The following is a 21917-nucleotide window of genomic DNA, read 5'->3' on the forward strand; positions in this document are numbered from 1 at the left end:
CCCTGTGTAAGTTGAGAGTCAACTGTAATGCTACTCTAGTGTTTGAAAACTTCCTTACTTCAATTAAGCCATGTTAAAAACAAACCAACCAAAAACCCACAGCCTGTCATCTCAGAAAAACCTGCAGGTATTATCTTGACATGTCTACAAGCCTTAGCATCTCTCCATCACTCTCATTGTGCATTATGGGGACAAAGCAAGGCATCTGGGGGGAGTCCTGGACACACACAGGTTATCCCAATTGTGTCCCTGCAGACTAGATATGCCAGTGGAGGCTGCTCTTGCATTGCAGCTGCCATTCCTGAGCTTCTCCTACTACCCATTTCCACCAGCAGAACAGATTGGTGGATATTCCACAGGGAACATTAACAGGATCCATTGCTTGGGGAACAGAACTGCATACTTGTTTCTTAGAAGTTACTGGTGCACAGTGTTCACGAGGGTGAAGCAAGGATGCTGGGGTAAGGAAGAGAGATACAGAAGGACCTCCATCCCCAACAATTAAAAATGTACATATGCTATATACATACATTCATAGATATATCAATATAAATATATAAAACAAACTCCAGCAGGTGAGCAGATGGGAGGCCAAAGGCCAGGATCAGGGCCAGCCCTGGAATGTTTCACTAGTTCCTGCCATCATCTCTCCGCTATGGAAAAGGTGTGGCAGGATGATCCCTCGGCAGTACACTGAAGACCTTTGCAGAGGTGTCTTCTTTCCCCCGTCCTGGAGCATTTCCTCTGTAGGGTGGAGTCTGCTGCCACCCTGAAACGATGATTCCCACACTCATACAGCTAGCATGTGCGCTGGGTTGTAAGCCAAGCCAGTGCTAAGCCAGTACCATCTCTTTTGTTGAGTCAGCTCGCTGCTTGGCCAGGCTCATAGAAATAATAGGCTGGCGGGACCTATAGGCGAGTGGGTTCCTCTTCACTTTCACTGCAGTTCCCACAACAGTCCTGGAGAATGAAGGAAGGAGGAGGCGGCAGGAGGAGGGGGGAAGGGTGGGGGAAAGCAAGGGGAAAAGGGAGAGCACACAGCAAGCACAGAGTGAGTACAGTTATTATTCAACACGCAGACATGCCACAGGATTCTATTCCCAGTCCCCACAGAAAAAGAAACCATCACTTAGAAAAGAATTTTGGGGCTCAGCACCCAAACCAAATCTGCTGGTGGAGCTGCTTGCAGTCAGTGCTCTCTGGCAGCCAGCCTGCAGGACTAGAGAGGGAGAGAGAGAATATCATGCTGGACCTCCTACCACACTCCCTTATTCACAACCAGACTGTGCCTTTTCCATACCCTTTCAATGCCTATTTATGGGCTGTGAGGAATCTAATTGTACTTGGCCATGGCCAAGCACAGAAGCAGGAACGAAAATTATTCTATGTTAGTGAGCCCAGGACAACAGTGGGGTCTTACGTAGGCCTAGTAAAACCACAGCAGGAAACAGATAAACACAGAAAGATGACCCATTGCTTCAATGGAACAACTGCAATAAGATAGGAGCATGGCCTAACTGTAGAAAGCAGGACATGTCTAGAACATCAGCAAGCTCTCAAAAAGTGTGCGGGATTCTTGGGTACGTGAGGGAGAGAGAGAAAACTTCCATTTTTAATAGCAAGGCCACATAAAGAAGGCATGGGAGCTGGAGAAAAGGGATGTTTAAATAATAATCGAGCTGCTTCCATGGCAAGGGAACAAGGCAAGACATTCATGATGCTTTGCAGGAAGCAGGATTAGTGGCTTGAAGAACTATTAATGAACAAACAGCATATTTTGGAGAGGGGGGAGAGGGGGAAGGAGAGGGAGGCACTGAAGAGGTAGAGTCCTCATCTCCTTGTCTTGTCATGTCCGCCAAGGGAGTTTGGGGCACCAGGTAGTCATTTTCCTGAGCAGAGCAGCAGAGAAGAGGTTGCTCACCTCTGGAAAGAGAAAACATGCTGTGAGAGCCCGGCCAGAAATAGCCATGCCCTCTCCTAAGGCCTCTCCCGGCCTACAGGGATAACTACCACCAAACACAGCAGCCAGAGCAAGACCCAGAGGAACTGCCAAGGTGAGGGATACTGAAAAATGATGAGCCCACAGAAAGGAGGGAAGATGCCATTTCAAATGGGCTCTCATTCACACACCACACCACAATAAGGTCAAGCTCCTAGCACTGGGAGTAAACACTTTTTTTCTAAGCAAAAAGCACCACAAACACATGTGCTGTGCAAGAAGCTATATTTCTAAATCATGAAGACATAAGGGGGTTCAGGGACTAGTTTCTGAGAAGAACAAATGACACTTTATCAAGTCTTTCTCTCCCACAGCTGTCTTAGAAGTTTTGGGATGGGAAACAGCCAGGCCGGACTGGCCATGACAAGAGGCATTTGGGTACATGGGGGACTATATTGCTTTCCAACTATTTGTCCAGAGCCAAAAGCAGCAAGGCTGTCTAAAACCAAGAATTATTAGACTTTTCTTCCAGCCACCCACAAATCCATGTCAAGTATCACACATACAAAGCTAGGGACTCTTGGGTACCAAACCCCAAGACGTCCTTCTGGTTATTCAGAAAGAAAGTTGCTCTGGAAGTGGGAAGTTACATCTGGATAGTTTATGGAGCTTATGTTAGTAAACTGAACTAGCTGAGCTCGAGTGCCACTACAGGAGCTGGCCTGCTAATGGGTCTGAGGTGTAGAGGTACAGAAAGATCTGTGGTGCTAGGACTGGCATAAGACATGGTACCACTTGAGGAAAGCTGCTACCCTCTCCTCTCACACCTTCACCCCTCCTCCACCACCTCTTCTCCTCTTCTCTCTCTTTTAATGTTTTGCTGGTGGTAATACAGCAGCAGCAGCAGCAGCAGCATGCCTCTACCTCCTCTCTGCCTCAGGAAAACAAGGAGGTCCTTCCTCAGAGCAAGACATACTGAGAGAGGTGGCATAGGAAAGTGCCTGTACCACTGCTGTGCTTAAACTTTTAAATAATGTTAAAAGACCACCCCAGGAAAGTGGCAGTGGTGCAGGCACTCTCCTGGGTTGCTTGGAGGAAGGACTCCCCTACCCTTCCTAAATGCAAAGCAGAGAGGAGGGAGATGCTGAGCATGCTGCCACCATGTAAGGAACAGCAAAACATGGAAAGCCTGGGAAGTGGGGGCAGAGAAAGAAGGGCAGATGAAGCAAGCAGGAGGCACTCATTTACTGCCCCATCATCAGACAATGCTTCCCGAGAAAATTCCTTCATTTTGCAAAGAGAGGGCAGAGAGCATCCCAGAACTGGTTTCCGACCCCCATGTCAAGACAAACCTGCTTCCCACATTTCAGGCAAGTTACCTGTCTGCTGAAGAGACGTTGGAGGAGACCCTTTTTGGGCTGGATGGGTTGCTGTCCCTTCCAGTCCAGATCAGGCGGTATGGCTCCATCTGAACCAAAAACATTCAGCTCTTTGAAACACTCTGTGTCTATCATCTAGGGGAGAATAAAAAGATGACGAGCTCACTATTGGTCTTCCCTGCTCAGGTCCTCATCGACAGGGTGTCTCCATGACACTTGTCCCAAATTAGCTACTTATACAATACCTCAGCCAGTCAGTTATGGAACAGCTTTGCACCCCACCCCCAGCAAGTGCAGATGACTCAGCATGTCTTCCCATCAGAAGCAGAAATTCTCCTGAAGAGTAGAAGAGCACCTACCTCGTTCTGCCAGGGAATAGGGATGCTTCCTGTTGCAAACTTATGGTAGAAGTCATGGTCGGTGGGCTCCAGCTCTACCCCCTTGACTGTAGAGAATTGTTCAATGTCCAATACATCCTTGCAATAAATAGCCTGGGGCTAAGAATGCAGAAAAAGGAGAGCAATGAAAGGGCTATTCTCCTACACCTGAACACAACCAACAGATGGTACGAGGAAGACTCCGCTACACGTGCATTCTGAACTCACATCGGGTTTGAATGGTGGGTCAAGCATCCCTGCTTCCAACCGCTTGAAATTCAAGTGTTTAAAGAGAGGGTGCTCTTTCACTTCCTGAGCACCAGCACCTCGACATCCCAGCCGTTCCAGTGGGTCTTTACACAGGAGCTGTAACATAGCACAGGGTGTCACACCAAAGCCTCTGTACTGACAGAAGGCTTTAGCTACAAAGGGCAACAGACCCAGCCTCCAGGAAGATGAAACAAAACCTAAGCTGAAAATTGCTTAAAATGTTACTTTTGAACAATATTCTGGAACAGAACTTGAACCATTATTGGTAGAATGGGGTTCTTTTCAACTGAACCCGAAACACAGCTTAAGTTACTGGTTATAAATAACTGAATAAAAGCTGATAGGACATCAGCTCTTGACTGCACTATGGCCTTCTAAATCCCCACATATGACAACTCTAAAGTAAAAAGACATCAAAATAATCTGGGAAGATTTGTTTTAATATTATGCTCAGGTTTCTCAGCCCTTTCAAAGGCAGTAAACAGCAAGAAGGATCCCTGTTGCTTTATTTCTGAGACTTATACGCCGTTTTCCACTAGCCTGTCAGAAATCCCATGGCTTTAAGACAACAATCCACAGAAATTACAATACAGAATGAATGTATCTTGTACACTGATAGACAAAAGAAGGCCGCTGGAGGGGAAGGGTCTAGTCCAATAGCTGCATTCTAGGGTATCCTGGATAATCACAGGAAGCATGGATTATTTTAAACATCAATCTGCATATTGAAGGACATAAAAGTTTCTTACATGAGCAAGCAACCTCCCTCCCAACCATTGCTTATTCAAGCCTCTTGCCAGATGCAAAAACTCTTAGCTATGTAAAGTGAGTTATAGTGTGGAGGAAAGAAGTACTGTAAATAAGGCTTGCTAATTCTTCCAAACATCTGAGACTGTTATGTATGCAACAAGATTGATGACTGGGACACAGCACTCACATGATTTCATACCCCACCCTTAGTTCTTCTACCAATCTCTTTACATTTACTCAAAAACGAGAAGGGATTTTTGAAACTATTGATGTGTCTTTAATGAGACCTTCAGAGACCTCCTGCTTGAATGAAACCCTCTGCACTGGTTATGATTGAGGTTTCCTTCAATTGCTTAAGCTTCAATAAGCTAACTGAGAGAGTAAATTAACAGGATGGGACAAGGAAAAGCTTAAAATATTCAACTGCTTGATGCCAGGTAGGTAGGTAATTGTCAGGGAACTGCCATCTAAAGCGCCGGGGGCGCAAAGGCTCACTGAGGTTGAGAGAGGAGTAGCAGCGGAAGAGGGAACCAGTAGAGGGCGAGCAAGAACTCCAAGGGAAAGTGAGTCGGAGGGATGGCTCAGAGACACTTCCAGCGAAAACAGTGGGGAGGTCTCAGGACCTCCTATAGGGACACCCACACCTCGCCGGAAACTGTCACGCCGAGAGTCCAGAAGACGTGTTTCCGTTAAAGAGCTTTTATGTTGGAAAAGATTCCGAAAGCAGCCACTTTCGGATTCTACTAGTGATTGACGCAGCCATGCTGGAGGGGCTCCGTCACAGGCAGAGGTTTGAAAACCTGATCAAACTCTGAGGGACTTGCATTTTACGCACAAGCAGCTCATCGTCCCATCACAGCAATCCGAAAGTCACCGAAAGCCAGCTTGTGCAGGGAGAAGCATCATGAGCAACCCAGCCGGAACCGGAGGAGCAGGAGCAGCTGGAGGGGGTCCAAGCCTGGAAGAAAGGTACAGGGCGTTGGAGATCCAGTTGGCGCTGCAAACGGCGAGGCTTGAGGAGAGGAGGGCTCAGGATGCAGAAAAGGGAAAGGAGAAAACCACCCCGCTCGCCAGAAAGGTACCAGGATTGGTGCAGAAATTCGGGGGGGATCCCAGGAACTATCATGCCTTTAGAACAGAGATGCAATACGCTCTAAACTTGCAGTTTGATGACTTCCCCGACGAGGAATCGCGAGTGGCTTTTGTGATTGGCCATCTCGAATCCGGGGCGAAAGATTGGGTTAGACCCCTGATGGCAGCGAATAATGAGATCCTAAAGGACACGAGGAAGTTTTTTCGTGCCATGGACCTGATGTTTTCCAGCGATATTGAGCAGGGGGTGGTGCGAAGGCAGTTAATGGCTTGCCAGCAAGGAAGCAGATCTGTCCGTGAGTACTGGACTGAATTTACTATGCTGATTCATAAATTGGGGTGGGACCTATCGGCGGAGCCCATCCAAATGCTTTTCGAAGAGGGGCTTTCTTCAACCGTCAAAGATGAGCTTTCCCGGGGGCCCAGGGCGGAGTCTATGGATCAGTTAACCAAATCTGCGCTGTCCATAGGAGCGCGCCAGGAGGCGAGGGCTTTGGAAAAGCGGGAAGGGAAAGGAGACCGTTGGAGGGAGTTCCGCATTCCAGACATTCCAGAGCCACCTTTCCCGCCGGCAGAGCCGATGGAAGTTGGAACAGCGCGGGCGCGTGCAGTTTCAAATCCCAGTGAAGGGCGGAAGAAGGAGGGAAAGAGCGCCAAGAGATGTTATCTCTGCCAACAGCCAGGGCACTTTGCCAGAGTCTGCCCACAAAGAAAGGAATGGCAAGGGATGGCAGGAGCTGTTGGGGGAAAGGAAGAGGAAGGCAAGGAGCAAGTAAAAGCCAACGCCTGGCTGCCACCGTCGGGGCACAGCAGCCAGGCCAAAGAGCAGTGAAAGTGCCCACGCCGGAACCTCCCAGACCCGCTTTAGTGATAGAGGTGTTACTAGAACTGCCAAACGGACACCCACTAAAGATCAAGGCGCTTTTGGATTCAGGCAGCTCCTGTAATTTCATGAGTAAGGAGTTTGCAGCTGAGCATCAGATACAGACCATCCCTTTAAGTAACCCCTTGCAGGTGACTACGATTGACGGCAGAGAGCTGTTGGGGGGAGAAGTTAGCCAACAGACTGTCCCGATGATAATGAGGGTGGCAAGGCACACCGAACAGATAGCGTTTAATGTGGCCATCCTGGGAGGAGCGCCCATCATTTTGGGGATGAGCTGGCTGGCGCTACACGATCCGCTAGTGGGCTGGCATCAGAGGGTGGTCTCCTTTGGGTCAGCGCATTGCCTAGAACACTGCAAGGAGGGGAAGGTTTCGGGAGGAGACAGAGTCACCCTAGCCGGGATGGAAGTAATGGACAAAGGGAAGGTGCCCCCGCAATACGCAGATCTGAGCAACGTATTCAGCGAAAGGGAAGCAGACAAACTGCCACCGCATAGACCCTTTGACTGTCAAATCAACCTACTCCCTGGGGCCCAACTCCCAGTAGGCAAGCTGTACGCCATGTCAGACAGGGAGATGCAGGAGCTGAGGGAGTTCATTGACAAAAACCTGAAGCGAGGTTTCATCAGAGAGTCCCGAGCGGTGGGGGGCAGCCCAGTGTTTTTTGTGGACAAAAAGAACACAGACAAACCGAGACTGGTGTGTGACTTTAGGGCCCTCAATGCAGTGTCGGAGCCCCTGGCTTTCCCTATGCCCCGAATTGATGACATTTTGACCAGAGTAAGGAAGGGAAAGATTTTTACAAAGCTGGACCTGCGGGGGGCGTACAATCTGATACGCATAAGGAAGGGAGATGAATGGAAGACCACCATGTTTACCCCTTTGGGAGCCTTTGAATACCTCGTTATGCCCTTCGGTCTACAAGGGGGCTCCGCGTGTTTTCAAGCTTTTATAAACCACGTTCTGGGAACTTTGCTCTACAAGAATTGTGTGGCCTTTTTAGACGACGTGTTGGTGTATTCGGAAGATGAGGAACAGCATGTGAGGGACGTTCGAGAAGTGTTGGGCAGGCTGCAAGCCAACCAGCTGTGGGTGAAACTGGAGAAGTGCCAGTTTCATACCAAGGAGGTGGAATTCCTGGGGTACCGCTTGTCAGACAAGGGATTGGCCATGGATCCAGGCAAGGTCCAAGCGGTACTGGAATGGAAGACACCGAAGACCAAGAAGGACGTGCAAAGATTCTTGGGGTTTGGGAACTTTTATCGGAAGTTCATCAAGAACTTTGCCCACTTGACGGCGCCCATCACCGACTGCCTCAGCAGCAAGAAGAAATTTGTTTGGACGGTAGAGGCGGATCGAGCCTTTGAAGAACTGAAAAGGGCTTTCGCCTCGGAAGAACAACTTCTGCATGTGGATTTACGAAAACCCATGAGAGTGGAAACCGATGCATCCGACCGGGCGGTAGGGGCGGTCCTTCTTCAACCGGGGAGGAGTGCGTCGGAGTGGAGACCGTGTGCCTTCTTCTCGCGGAAGCTGAATAAATCCGAGAGGAATTACACGGTGTATGACAGGGAACTACTTGCCATTCACGAAGCATTCCGGAGGTGGAGACATTTATTAATTGGGGCACAACACAAGGTGCAAGTGTGCACCGACCACAAGAATTTAGAGTATTGGAGAACAGCTCGAGTGCTCAACCAACGACAAGTGAGATGGGCACAGGAATTCTCCAAATTCAACTTTGAAATTTGTTATGTGCCAGGCCCAGAAAACGTCAGGGCGGACGCGCTCTCACGCAAACCAGAGTATTGGGAAGGGGAGGGGGTGATCGAAGAGAGACATGTCATCCCTGAGGACCGCTGGGTGTGTGGGGCGGCGCTGGTGGGGCAACGAGAACTGGTAGAGGAAACGGAAAATGATGAATATGCCCAGGATAAGCTCAGAGGTCTCAGGGGGGAGGGCGAGAGTCCCGGAGGTTTTGAGGAAAGAAATGGGGCATTGTATTACAAAGGGGCACTGTATATACCCGAAGGTGAATTGAGGGGGAGAGTACTCAAGCAGTTGCATGATAGCCCCACGGCGGGACATTTTGGACAACACAAGACCATGTGGTTGGTTACCAGGGAATTTTGGTGGCCTAAGGTGAGGGAAGATGTAAGGGAGTATGTAAGAGGGTGTGACCAATGTCAGCGAGCCAAAGGGGAAAGAAGGGCGCCGGCAGGGTTATTAGAACCATTACCCACACCAGAACGGCCTTGGGAAGCGATATCAATAGATTTTATGACGGATCTGCCAAAGTCCAAGGGGAAAACAGCCATCATGGTAGTAGTAGACCTGTTAACTAAGATGTGCCACTTTGTAGCATGCTCACATGCAGTCACAGCGGAAGAAACAGCGAAGTTGTTTGTAGAACACATCTTTAGGTTGCACGGGGCTCCCTTGAGGGTGATCTCAGATCGCGGCAAACAATTTACTTCCAGGTTCTGGAGGAAGCTCATGAGCTTGCTGCACGTGGAAGTCAATTTTTCAACTGCCCGGCACCCTGAAACCAACGGGCAGGCGGAAAGAGCAAATGGCATTCTTCAACAATATCTGAGGTGTTATGTCAATGACAGAGAGAACGATTGGGTCGAAAAGTTGGCGTTGGCAGAATTTGCCTACAATAATGCGGAGAATGTGTCCACAGGGATGAGTCCCTTTTTGGCTAATTACGGGTGTCACCCCAGGGCATTTCCAGGGGAAGGAGGGGAGAGATGGAGCGTCCCAGCGGCTGAACATTTTGTAGAAGAGATGGAAGCGATCCATCATCAGCTCCAGCTCAACTTAGAAAGGGCTAAGGCACAATATAAGAAGCAGGCAGACAAGAACAGAAGGGAAGGTGAAACCATAAGGGTGGGGGATCAAGTGTGGTTGTCAACCCAAGGGTTGCCGTTCAAAGGGGGTTGTAAGAAATTGAGGCCCAGAAGATTGGGACCCTTTGAGGTCATTCAGCAGGTCAACCCGGTAGCTTTCAAACTCCGATTACCCAACCACATGAAATTGCACCCAGTGTTCCACAGGTCGTTACTGTCACCATACAGGGGGGGACGTGAAGGGGAGTACGTCAGGGGACCAGCCTTGGAAGAGAGGGAACGCCGCAACCATGTAGCGGAAATCCTCGATTCCAGGTGGAAGGGAAATCAGGTGGAGTATTTGGTGGCGTGGGAAGGGGAACCGGAGTCAGAAAACACCTGGGTAAGTGCAGAGGAAGTCAATGACGAGGTTTTAACAGAAACGTTCCACCAAAGGTTCCCGAGGAAACCTCAGCCGATAGCAAGGTTTAGGAGGGAGTATTTCGGCACCACCGATGAGGAAGAGGAAATGGAAGGGTTCGCGGAGTCGGAGTTGGAAGAGGGAGTGGACTCCGATGACGAAGATTACCGAGAGAGTAGGAACAGCAACAAGTGGAGGGAAGTGTTCGCGACGTCGGAAGATGAGGGAGGTTCTTTCAGGGGTTTTACCTCCTCACCGCCAGTAGGGGAGGAGACGGGAGGGGGTGAAGGGGGCCCTGGAGGGGAGGTGGATGTCAGGGAACTGCCATCTAAAGCGCCGGGGGCGCAAAGGCTCACTGAGGTTGAGAGAGGAGTAGCAGCGGAAGAGGGAACCAGTAGAGGGCGAGCAAGAACTCCAAGGGAAAGTGAGTCGGAGGGATGGCTCAGAGACACTTCCAGCGAAAACAGTGGGGAGGTCTCAGGACCTCCTATAGGGACACCCACACCTCGCCGGAAACTGTCACGCCGAGAGTCCAGAAGACGTGTTTCCGTTAAAGAGCTTTTATGTTGGAAAAGATTCCGAAAGCAGCCACTTTCGGATTCTACTAGTGATTGACGCAGCCATGCTGGAGGGGCTCCGTCACAGGCAGAGGTTTGAAAACCTGATCAAACTCTGAGGGACTTGCATTTTACGCACAAGCAGCTCATCGTCCCATCACAGTAATCTAGGAAGGGATCTAGGATCGTGTCACAGTTGCAGCTAGGCCATACTGCACAATACCCTACTCTTATTGCAAATACAAATGTTCCAGGAGCCAGGTTGAAGAGGAATGAAGAACTAGTGAGTACAGATGAGACAATGTTTTCTGAGTCTGACACTAAACTGCTACCAAGCTACAACTGCCCTGAAGAGAAGTATTTTTACAATTTTCGTTCATTTCACAAAGGTACACTGCCTTGATTTCCTGGCTGCACCTGGCTCTGGAGAAGTCCTACACACAAAATGAGATCTAGTAGCAAAACAAAAGTTAGGGTGTACTGCACTACTCTGAAATTAGTTTCCAGTGAGCAGGTACAGCTTTCTCAACGTACACAGAGCCCACTTAGAAGTGAGCAGGCACCCCTTTTAAATGCTAAAAGGAGGGTAACTAGGTTAAGGATGAGACAATATATGTACCATGGAACAGAGAGAACGGGAAGCAGGTGAGAACTTCTCAGAGTACTCTTCCTGCACATCCTTCACCAGGCGTTCTACTTCTTCGCGCTTAATCTTCTTCCTGCGCTGCTGAAATGGAGACTGGCCCTCAATCATCTCATATAGCAAGCATCCTAAGGCCCACCAGTCAGGGCTGAATGTGTACCGCTCATTCTTCACAACTTCAGGAGCTGCAAAAGTAAGAACCATTTGAACAGGCCTGTGGATATTCTTCAAATGCATGGTGCTGAGTGTTAAGGGAAAGTTTGTAGCTCAGTGAAGGCGAACACAATTTGCACACAACAGGTCCCAGATTCAGATCCTAGTATCTCCAAGTACAGCTGGAAAAATCTAACTCTAGTGAGCCACTGTCCGTCAACATAGATAATATTGAGCTAGGTGGACCAGCGTTCAGGCAGCTAGCTATGAGCTCAATAGAACTGGTCAGACTTATGCTTGTGTTGCCAAGTGCAATTCCAAATCTCATGTTTAATATAGTGGCAGTGTAAAGTACAGTACTTGCAACTGCTTTAAGAAGCAGCAGCAGGCAGGAAAGGGAATGCTTAACAGTCCCCAAACTAGGGTTCAGTGATGTGCCACAAAGAGGAGCCATCTCATCATGTACACCTTTGTAATATACTTTAGTCTTTGGCAGGATTCACCTAATGATTCCCCATAAGCAGAAGTCCACTGGGTAAAAGTGCTCCCCCCCCCCAAAAAAAAGAATCAAGAGCCGTAGCTATGGTGTGGTGGCGGCTAGCCAGGTTTTTGCCCCAGGTGAAGCCTCCAAAGAGGCGCCACTGAGGCTTCCAGTGTTGTGTGTGTGTGTGTGTGTTCGCGCGCGCAAATGCATGTGGGTGTGCCAAACTGGGTCTTTGACCTGGGTGAAATAAAGCCTAGTTTTGTCCCTGCCCAGGCACTCTTCAAACTTGGTGGGAGGAGGAGATGGGAAGAGCCCCCAGAACAGAGGAAGTTGTTCCATCTGGCAAACTTAAAAGGTTGTGCAGATGGAAAGTTCAACAGAGCATGATGTTTAATTCCTCCCTTCATCCTTCCACACTGCCCAACAATGTCTCAAATACCATCCTTTTTTCCCCTCCAGCCAAACAATGCAAGGAAGAGTCAATGTCTGTAGAACATCTACCAAGATATACTAATTAAGTGAACGTAGGCTAACTAGCACCATACCAATACTGTACTTTAACCACCACCAGGTTTTTGGCTTGCAGTAACAGGAAATAATTTGTACAGAACATGGCACCACAAGTCAACAGCAACACTGAACTCTGCTTGCTTTGCCAATTCTACCCAATCTAAAGCATCCTTGTTCTGACACCTTGAAAGGGGTGCCAATTCTTGCACAATTTTGTTATCTAGACTGCTGCTCTTTGGACACCAGGAAAATGTTAGCCCCAAAGAGTACAAAATTACAGCTTTGCAGAAACAATAGGAGCTTGTTTGTTTTATAAGCACTGTAAATTCACCTCCATCTAATTTCCTACAAAACTTAGCATTCCTTCTCTTCAATGTAATTGAAGAGAAGGAATGCTTAGGATCAAGTAAGGTATTGCCAAAATAGAAGTAGTGAAATGGATTACACAGCAATGAAGACAAATGCACTTTCTGAGTCAAATTTAAAGACTTAACTGATAATTTAACTTCTTAGGAGACTAATATCTTACCAGAATGTCCAACTTAGGGTTTAAGTTTCACTGGATTTCCAACATACCACAATAGCACCCACCATTGTTCTGAACTGCAAACTTTGACAAGATATTGCTTTTACCCAGTGTCCTTGGCTGCTGCATTTCATGGTTTCCATGCTGAACCCAGTCAATTCAACAGGGCATTTCTTGCATACTCACCCATATAGCCAACTGTTCCCACCCGACCTTTTATCGTCTGTCCCTCCGGAACATAAACTGCGAGGCCCAGGTCAGAAATGCGGATGTGACCTTATCAAAGGAAAGTGAGTCATGCAAGTGTATAGTTTGCAGATTTCCCTCAACCCAGAACAAAATCTGATGTAAAAACTGCAGATAGCAGTGAAGCCAGAGTGTTTAGAAGAGACATTTACTCACCATGGTCATCCAACAATATATTTTCTGGCTTCAGGTCCCTGATGGAGGAAAATAGATTGTGTAAGACATAAACCTCAATGGGTTGCTTCTCCAGGACTAGAGAGGAGAAGCACCATAAAACATAAAGCAAGAATTAGTGATGCCAATATCACAGGAAAATATGAACTTTATAGCCATACCTTTCACATATGGGAAATTTGTGAGGCAGGGCCACTTTCCCAGTACCAATTTTTTCCCCTTCTTTCTTCCACTTGGGCATTAATGAGAATCTGATATGTTTTGGATTCTCAGCTTGGAAGGAGAATGAAAACCTGTGCTGGAGAGTTCTGGGAAACAAGTCCTGCCTCACAGGTTTCCTCACTAAATTCTGAACAACTGCTTTTACAATATAGTAGCAGTGTTTAAGATACTGCACAAATCCTTGTTAACATAAAACCCCAGTGTGAACCCCAGCTACACCTGGGAGAAAAGACTGTTCTCACCTGTACACTATCCTCTCATGGTGGAGGTCTTCCAAGCCACAGCAGATTTCAGCAGCGTAGAAAACAGCCCGTGGCTCCTCAAAACCGGCTTCTCCCATGTGGTAAATGTGGAACTTCAGGTCCCCTCCATTCATGAGAGTCAGGACCAAGCACAAGGCATCTTTTGTTTCATATGCATAGGCCAGACTCACCTACAACACAAGCAAGCCAAGTCAATCACTAGAAAAGCAGAGCAGCCTCGCACAGCGTGGCACCTACACACACCTGGCACAATTCTGCACCAGCTATACACAACAAAATAGATGCTCAAAGCAAGATGCAGGATAATTTCTGTATCCTGTAGAGGAAGAGTTAACTTTAATGAAGCTTTTTGGGTATGAGGAGCCGAAAAGTATGGAGGGAGCAGCGTTAATAGCGATGGGACTCAACGTGATAGTGAGTTGCAGATGGAGAGAACAAAGAATGGCAGAGCTACAACTGCTGCCAGGGCACTTTTCAGCCATTGGAGCAGCCTTCCCCGACTCAGTACCCTTCAAATATTTTGGACTACAATTCCCAGCATTCCTGATTAGCAAAGGGCTGATGGGAGTTGTAGCTGAAAAAATATGGAGGCCACCAGGCTGGGGGGATATGCACTAAATGAAGCACTATTCCCTTATTACTCTCATCCCCTTCAGTGAGACAGACAAATCCAGCCAGACCCCAGAGTAATGTACTTTTATTATATCATCTCAATCCTTTCACAGACGGGTTTCCCATTGTTTCATGCCACACAATAGCAATATTTTGACAGCCCAGCATTATGTGAGCAAAGCCAACTGTGTAGGTTCGTCCCTCCTGATAGCTGCCTGGCTAAAAGAGGCAGACAACTGAGTGGGAAAGGCCCACAAAACTGGCCCTGCTCATATGACCATAATTTTCAAGTGTTGCAGTGGGAGTGTGAGACAAAGCCATGGAAAAGCAGCTATGGCACATTTGTGGTCATGCATTAAAGTTTAAAAGGGAAAGTTTTCTGCATAATATTGTATGAAAAAGAAAGATTCCCTGTATCTTCCCCACAACATCCCTGGTAAGTGAAGAACCTGCATGAGCTGGTTATTATTAAAGGGATCTCCATACAGCCAGATCCTAGTCTGCAAATACAGTAATGCGGACTTATGGCCCAGAAATGTTAGTCCAACAGCCTTATGCTTTTCTTGCCATCTGGCTAAGATTCCACATATTGCAGTCCTCTCCTGAATTAGTCAAGATTGCTTCACCAGGGTGAGAGAGTCAAAGACATGGCCACGTTCTGTCTCAGCCTCAGTGCAGAAGTAAAGCAGTTCCTATGTACTTACTACAAACCTACTGTTCACTTTCTCCAGTATTTGCTTCTCATTCAAGGCCATGGCTTCCCCCTTCCGCTTTTTTATCCGCTTTTTCTCAAGCTTCTTGCAGGCATACATCTTCCCAGTGGCCCGCACCTGGCAAGCACACACCTTGAGGGAGGAAAAAAAACAAATAAATGACAATAGGGCAGGTAACTCTTGGAGTATATAAGTTCTGATAAGGGGGTTATTGGATCCCGAAATCATTACTCTCACTTTGAGATACTGAAAGCAAAAGTGATGTGGTACCATAGAGATTAAGTAAATGGTTTATTGCAGCACACCATGAAAGCCCCAACTTTCACTGGAAAAATTGGTTCACTGTCATGTTGCTGTAACAAGGTGACAAACAGAGCTCAGAATCAAATCCAAAATGAATGGTTGAAGGACTCAGTCCTGTTGAATCACTCCCAAGTCACACCTAGTATTCTCCTGCTTGTGAAGTGCTGCATGTAAAACTTAGGAGCATAAAACATACTTAACACAGCAGTCAGCAACATGCCACCCAACATTCAGCTAATATTTCTAGATATCAGCATCTTAGGTGACCAAGAGTCCCTTCTTATAGGACTCATTATGTGAGAGAAAAATATGCCATGCTCTATAGATTCTTGAAAGCAGACGTGGGGCTACCTTCTCTGCCTTGCTCAGACTACATACCTCTCCAAAGCCTCCCTTTCCTAGTACGCGATACTGGCGGAAAGTGTTCTTGGTCACATGCCGCCTAAGAAGAGAACAGAGGAAACGAGAATGAACTGAAGGTAGTCCACTAAAAACAGTAAAATGGTTATCCTGTTCCCCCATGCACTCAGTGTAAAACTCCTTTTGGGCAGAATCCAACATGGTGTGAGCAGACTTCTGTCAGCCCTTTGGAGCAGATTCTGGGGGCCTGCAAAGGTCAAGAAAGAGCAGAGGAAAGTGAAGTCTCAGTACACAAGCATACATGTTTCACTCACACATGGAAAGTGCTGGATTCAGCCCGTTGTTCTGCAGTTTATGCAAGGCATAGTATACACAGAAGCTTGGCAAACTAGAATACAGCATGGATTAAGACTACATAGCCAGCAAGTTTCAAGGCTGACAAAATGAAAAGCAAAAACTGATCTTGAAGAGGACTTGTTCTCACTATATGACCAGGAGTCACCGGCTAGCATTTTCTCTTTCACTTATCAGTGAAAGTATTAAGGGCATGAAATGTGTTCTTTACAATGTGCAAAAGGGTATTAGGTGGAAAAGCAAAGCTACACCTATCTCTGACCCCATAGCAAAGTGGAGGTTTACCTTTCCAGATATTTCCATTGCAGGAAACGGTTGAAGTAGATGCTGTCAAGGTAGTCAGCAAAAGGCGCCACACTAAGGTAGTCATGGATGAGCCTAGAGGAAGGAAGCAGAATGCATCAGAAACAGTGAGGTTTCCCTATGCCACAAAAACAGAACCTGAGGCACCTCTGGGAGAGAAAAAAACAGAAGTGAACATCAAGTTTTAAAGCTTGAGACGCTTCAAGGGATTTGTCAAGCTCTTGGATCATAAGGCGAGGAGACTGCCAGAGACAGCAGACATTGAGAAGACTCAGGCAACATACTATCCAATCTGGAGAGCAATAGGAAGGAATATGATGGTTACTTCCCTTTTCAGAGGCTGCCAGAGAAAGCAGGGCTCCAGATCAGAGGCTCTTTGTTCATACACCACAGCCACGTAGGTCACTGCCAGAGCTTTTTGCACAGCTGCAGCAGCAAGACCTGGGGCCAGAAATCTGAATTATATGGGCAAGTGCAGCAAGATGAAGAGCACAAAGGCAGGGAACTCTAGACAAGGCTCATTTTTAAGAAAATTCCTTTTGATACTGCCACAGCTTCCAAGCACCACCACTGCCATTAGTACAAAGTGCCACCACAATGTTATCTGCAATCATCCAAGCCTGGTCTGATATTTGCTGCCAAGGTAGTGAGAGATGTTTTAAAGGTAGGTCTTACTTATTTAAACCCTGCCTTTCTTCCACTGAAATCAAGATGGTATACATATGGCTCTCAGCCAGCCAGTCTTCCATCTAGGCATTGACCAGATAATACCTGCTAGGCTTCAGCAAAGACTGCTGCATCATGTGCCTTCAGACTATGCCCTGGGACTTCTAATGAAAGTACATTGTTCCCAAGGGAGACAGAATACAAGCCAAAAGGAGCATCACAACAGGCTGGGGTGACTCCTTTTCCATTCACCATCAAGAGCAGGGTAAGCCATCTAGCAACTCAAATATTAATATTTATTAAGCCTTATAAGCTGCCTATACACAACATGGCACCCACTGGCTCTCCTACAGCAGGGAAATAAACAGTACACGAATTCCAAGCAATGAATTCCATGGCTTGCTGGTGACAACCCACTTACAGATGCAACAGGTTGTATGCAAAGTTAGCCCCTACTAGATAATCAGTGACCACTGTTCTGGGAATTGTGCACATTATGAAACAAATTCCTCCCAATCCCCCCACTCACTTGGTAGATTCCTTAAAGAGCTCTTTACCCGGTTCCTGCTCCAGTCGCTTAGAACACAGATTTACTAGCTCCGAGGGCACTTCAGGCACATGATCCACACCCTGAGGATAGACAGGATCAGACAGGAAAATCAGAGTTCTGTTGTTTTTAATACTTATGAATTTACATCCTGCCCTTCCCATAAATCCCAGAGCAGGCAACAACATTATTAATGCAACCAACAATACAAGAAAACAATGAATAGTGAGAACAGATAATCAGATCCAACCACAATAATTACATATTCATTATTGCAGCAACTAAGTATTCATAAATGTCTGGAGAAACCAGGAAGGCCTGAGTCTGACCCTGGAATGTCAATGAAGTTAGCACCAAGTGCCCCTCATGTAAGAAGCTGTTCCAAATTTGGGGCATCATCATGGAGAAAATACTACTGGTAGAGTCAAGCTCAGCACCAGGTTTGAAGGAGGTCCTGGGCAAGGTGCCTCTGGGCCCCTCCAAAGCACCATCCTGGAGTGACCCCAAGTAAGCTTACAGAGTGGCAGGGGTGGACAGCATCAGGGGAAAGTGGCATGGTGTGGCTATGGCAGCTGCCCGGCCTTGTGCTTCTCCTTCATCACCAGGCCCTTAAAATTCAAAAAGATTGTAATAATGCCAAGCTTGCTGGGGGGTGAGGTTAGCACTTTGGGGAGGCAGCAGTGCTGGCACAAATAATTTGTTTCTTCCGAGTACCTGGCAGTGAAAGGACAAGTGCTGGACAGATGCCGCCACTTAGACTACCTTTCCTCCCAAATGCCTCTGGCTGCAGACATAGTATTGCTCTATTATGGGGAGAGCCTGTGGGGCATGGTGGATGCTTCTTCTTCTTGGTATTAGGCTCTTGGGAGTGCCAGGCACTTAAAATTAAACCTGGTGTAAGTCCTAGGAGGTCCTCAGCCCCCCACGCCTGCTGGGAGCTAATGCCAGGCTAGGTACCAATGTTTACTCCCTGTTGGTAATATTTAGGCATATCCTAGACCCAGCTTAGTCTAGGGCAAATGCAGCTCTCATTAAGGCAACTTTCCCTCTTTTTAGCTAATGCAAATCTCACCTTAGGGGTTAAATACGTCTCAATCAGGAGCTGACCACACTCTTTTAGTTTTTCATCAGGGGTTACTTCATACTCTGCCTATGTAAGAATGAGGATAAAAAAGCAATATTCAATTATTCTACATACCTCTCCCAAGAATAAAAATGCAGAAATGATGCAAACCAACCACATATTCTTGTATAGTCCAAGAACCACCACCACCTATTCCAGACTCCACTATGAGTAGAATATGAGTACCGTGAAAGTAATGAGGTAAGAATAAAGCCACCTCCATACACTTGGATTTGCAATAGGCCACATGCCAGGATCCCTTCCTTCAAAACTTACAGTTAATCAGCTCCCATGCTTAACCCCCAGGAAGGGGTTCTCACACAGGTGTGCTTACCACAGCATCCAGGAACTTGACGCAGCGCATAAGCTCAAGCCGTGTTTCACAAAACAGTCTGAAGAGCAAACGGCCAATGGGCTGCTTCTCACACAAACTGTGGTAGTCCCGCTCTGGAAAGAAAAGAAGCATTAATCAACGGCTACTAACCCATACCACAATCAGGGAACATTTAAGAGAGGAGGACACTAAATCCATTTTCAAAAGAATTTACTTGATCTGAAGCAACCACTTTAGGAGATTAGGAGAAGGGTCCATTCCAAGTCCTGAAAGCTATTCAATGGAGCAGATAACCTGTGTGTGTGACTCATTTTAATTCCTAGCCATAAGATCTTCATGTCAAATCTTTATCTTCAAGAATTTAAGTGCTCTCTTGAGTAACTGACATTTCCTTCTGGCCACCGCACAGAACTACTTTTGCAAAGTCACTCAACTGCTTATCAGAAAGTTTAGGAACCTGCATGGACACAGCTGAATCATGGAGCAGAGAGTGAATTTCCAAGCAATATATCTGGTAACTCGTATGGCAGGAATGGGGAACTTGTCGCCCTCTTGATGATGTTGGACTCCAAACCCCCATCAGCCACAGCCAGCATGGCCGGCACCAGGAATTATGGAAGTTGTGGCCCGGCAACATCTGGAGAGCCACAGGTTCCCCACATCTATACAAGGAGATATAAAATCTCTTTGAACAGGATGGAAACATCCACTGCCACATATCTTCTCTAGCAGGATATCAACAAACCTTTTTTTTCTTTTTCTATGTGACAGAATCACAACTCATTGCTCCCTAGGAAGGTGCTGCTGGTATTTTAAATCAAAGTACAGACTATTTAACACTTGTTCAGAAGAGGAGGGGAGATCTTATCAGGCACCAGCTTAAGGCTTGCTTCTTTTCATGTTTTTGCCTTTAGGGGCATCATAGGTTGTTCGAGTGGATGAGGGTGTGTCCCCCACCCCCCCATTTTGGCTATAACAATAAAGACAGGTCAACTTGTCCACCAGAGGAGTTACTTGGCAGAACTACAAGTCAGACATATCAAGTCCCAAAATTTAGGTTAATTTTTCATGGCTTGATTTTATGCTCTCAACCTGAAGTCTATACACCAGAGGTGCTGTTCCCTCTCCTTCACATCGCTGACATAATTGGAGGGAGTAGGGAGAAGAGGAGTGACATTATTTTTGAAATTTACATTTTATTGCTTTCAATTATTCATACAGAAAGACAATGATCAACAATTTTACTCTCTCTTTCTCACCACAGGAGGAACGACATTATTAAATCATGTTAAAAGGATTCCACCCCCTTCCCCTGATCTGGGCATGTCTTCTAATCTGAAGGGGACAAAGCTAGAGAAGTGACGTCAACAGCGAAGCAACAGGTCAGGCTCCTCAGGGTAACTTAATTCAGCTGTATTAGGTATAACTGAACGATTAGTTCACACAAGATGCAAAGCTATGGCAGAATTAATGAGCAGAGGCTAATAGAAGGCAGTGAGGCCAGAACAGCAATATCATGCAGAGAAGCAATAGGCAGTCTCCATCTGTAGGCAAGTGCTTTGGGTTCGCAGAATCCTTTAATTATTAATTTCTTGAAGCACAGAGAAAAACCACAATGGTTATGGAGAGGTAGGTTATGGCTGTGGGGTACAGGCTGACTAGTGTAGCTAATGATCCCTTTCCAGGGCCCCCAATTCTCCTTCTAATCAAGATTCATGGTCAGATCAAGAGGCGTGTGCAGAAATCCAGGACCTTGTAACTTTGCAAGAAACAGGCCAGCTATGCTTCCATCCCTATGTTGGAGGTGAGGAACCTCAAGCCCAGGTGCCAATACAGCCTACCAAGCCTCTACCCTGCCCTCGAGATTCTCCCCGTGTCATGCCCCTTCCCCATCCCTGCTCTACACCATCCTGGAGTGCTTTTGCCTGGCTGATTGATGTCCCTGAACTGTGATGATGCTTCTTGCAGTTTATGGGTTTGTTTATCTTCCACAGCTGGCAATATTTTGAACGAACCTGGCAGTACTTTGTAGCTCCACCCATAGGTGTAGCCAGGATTTACGGGGGGGCAGGCCTTTCGTTAGGGGGGCAGAACCTCAGTTAGCTATGTATTTTTACTGATTTTTATTGATGGGGGGCAACTGCCCCCCCCGGCTATGCCCATGGCCCCACCCACTGTGGTGGAATTAGTTTAATCATCACTTCCCAGGAAGCTGTTCTTCTGTAAATCACCCCACCCCAACTCTCTTACGGAGCATGTTGTAAGTGTTCTCTTCTGTGCAGCAGTTGCTCTAAGGAAGCTGTGGTTTCCTGATGTAAGAATACAGTCGAAGAAAACAAAGCCAATGCAGAAAGTGTGGAGAGGGGGGGAAGGGGCCATATGCAAAGTGCACCATTTCCTTCTCTTGCAGGAAATGAGTGTACTGAATGAAGGAAGGTGAAGGGGTCAGAGCCTGGCAGGATTAGAGGATTCTTCATAGCTCTGCTGGATAATGGACACTTTTTGCAGAAATTTTTTTTTCTACCCAGGCAACATAGAGGCAAGAGCTTTGCTCTAGGCAGGCAGCTCTGTGTTAAACCAACCTGGTCCAAGGTCTCCGTAATGGGAGGGAGGAAAGGAAATTAACACACAAGAAGTATAAAAGAGGAGGGAATCTCAAGTTTCCCCCATTCTTTCAAAGAGAAAGAAAGTCCATAGGCAGGGATGGAGAACTTACCATCCAACTAATATTGGACTTTAACTCCCAGAAGCCCAAGTCAGCAACATGAATGGCCAGGGTTGATGGAAACCATAGTTTAATAGCATCTAGAGGGCCACAGACTCCCCTGGAATAGGACTTCTTCATACAGTTACTAAGAACAGCCAGTTTTTATAGACACA

General features: G+C 47.0%; 1 protein-coding gene across 2 annotated transcripts in view; it reads right to left on the reverse strand.

Annotated features, from left to right (window-relative positions):
* Nucleotides 1–382: 382 nt before the first annotated feature.
* The window catches only part of GRK6 (G protein-coupled receptor kinase 6), a 31607-nt gene continuing 10072 nt past the window's right edge, over nucleotides 383–21917 (reverse strand). The window contains exons 3-16 of one of the 2 annotated variants that reach the window (XM_081901056.1): nucleotides 19038–19150; nucleotides 18653–18730; nucleotides 17563–17663; nucleotides 16350–16442; nucleotides 15729–15792; nucleotides 15039–15179; nucleotides 13702–13892; nucleotides 13220–13257; nucleotides 13004–13093; nucleotides 11121–11329; nucleotides 3924–4061; nucleotides 3678–3815; nucleotides 3319–3453; nucleotides 383–960 (exon numbers count right to left, since the gene is read on the reverse strand). In XM_081901056.1, coding sequence (XP_081757182.1) covers nucleotides 910–960; nucleotides 3319–3453; nucleotides 3678–3815; nucleotides 3924–4061; nucleotides 11121–11329; nucleotides 13004–13093; nucleotides 13220–13257; nucleotides 13702–13892; nucleotides 15039–15179; nucleotides 15729–15792; nucleotides 16350–16442; nucleotides 17563–17663; nucleotides 18653–18730; nucleotides 19038–19150 — 1580 coding nt within the window. In that variant the 3' untranslated portion in view covers nucleotides 383–909. The other variant, XM_081901057.1, reaches the window with a different exon arrangement.

Source organism: Podarcis melisellensis (genome assembly GCF_964234715.1).
Source record: "Podarcis melisellensis genome assembly, chromosome: 2".
NCBI lineage: Eukaryota > Metazoa > Chordata > Lepidosauria > Squamata > Lacertidae > Podarcis > Podarcis melisellensis.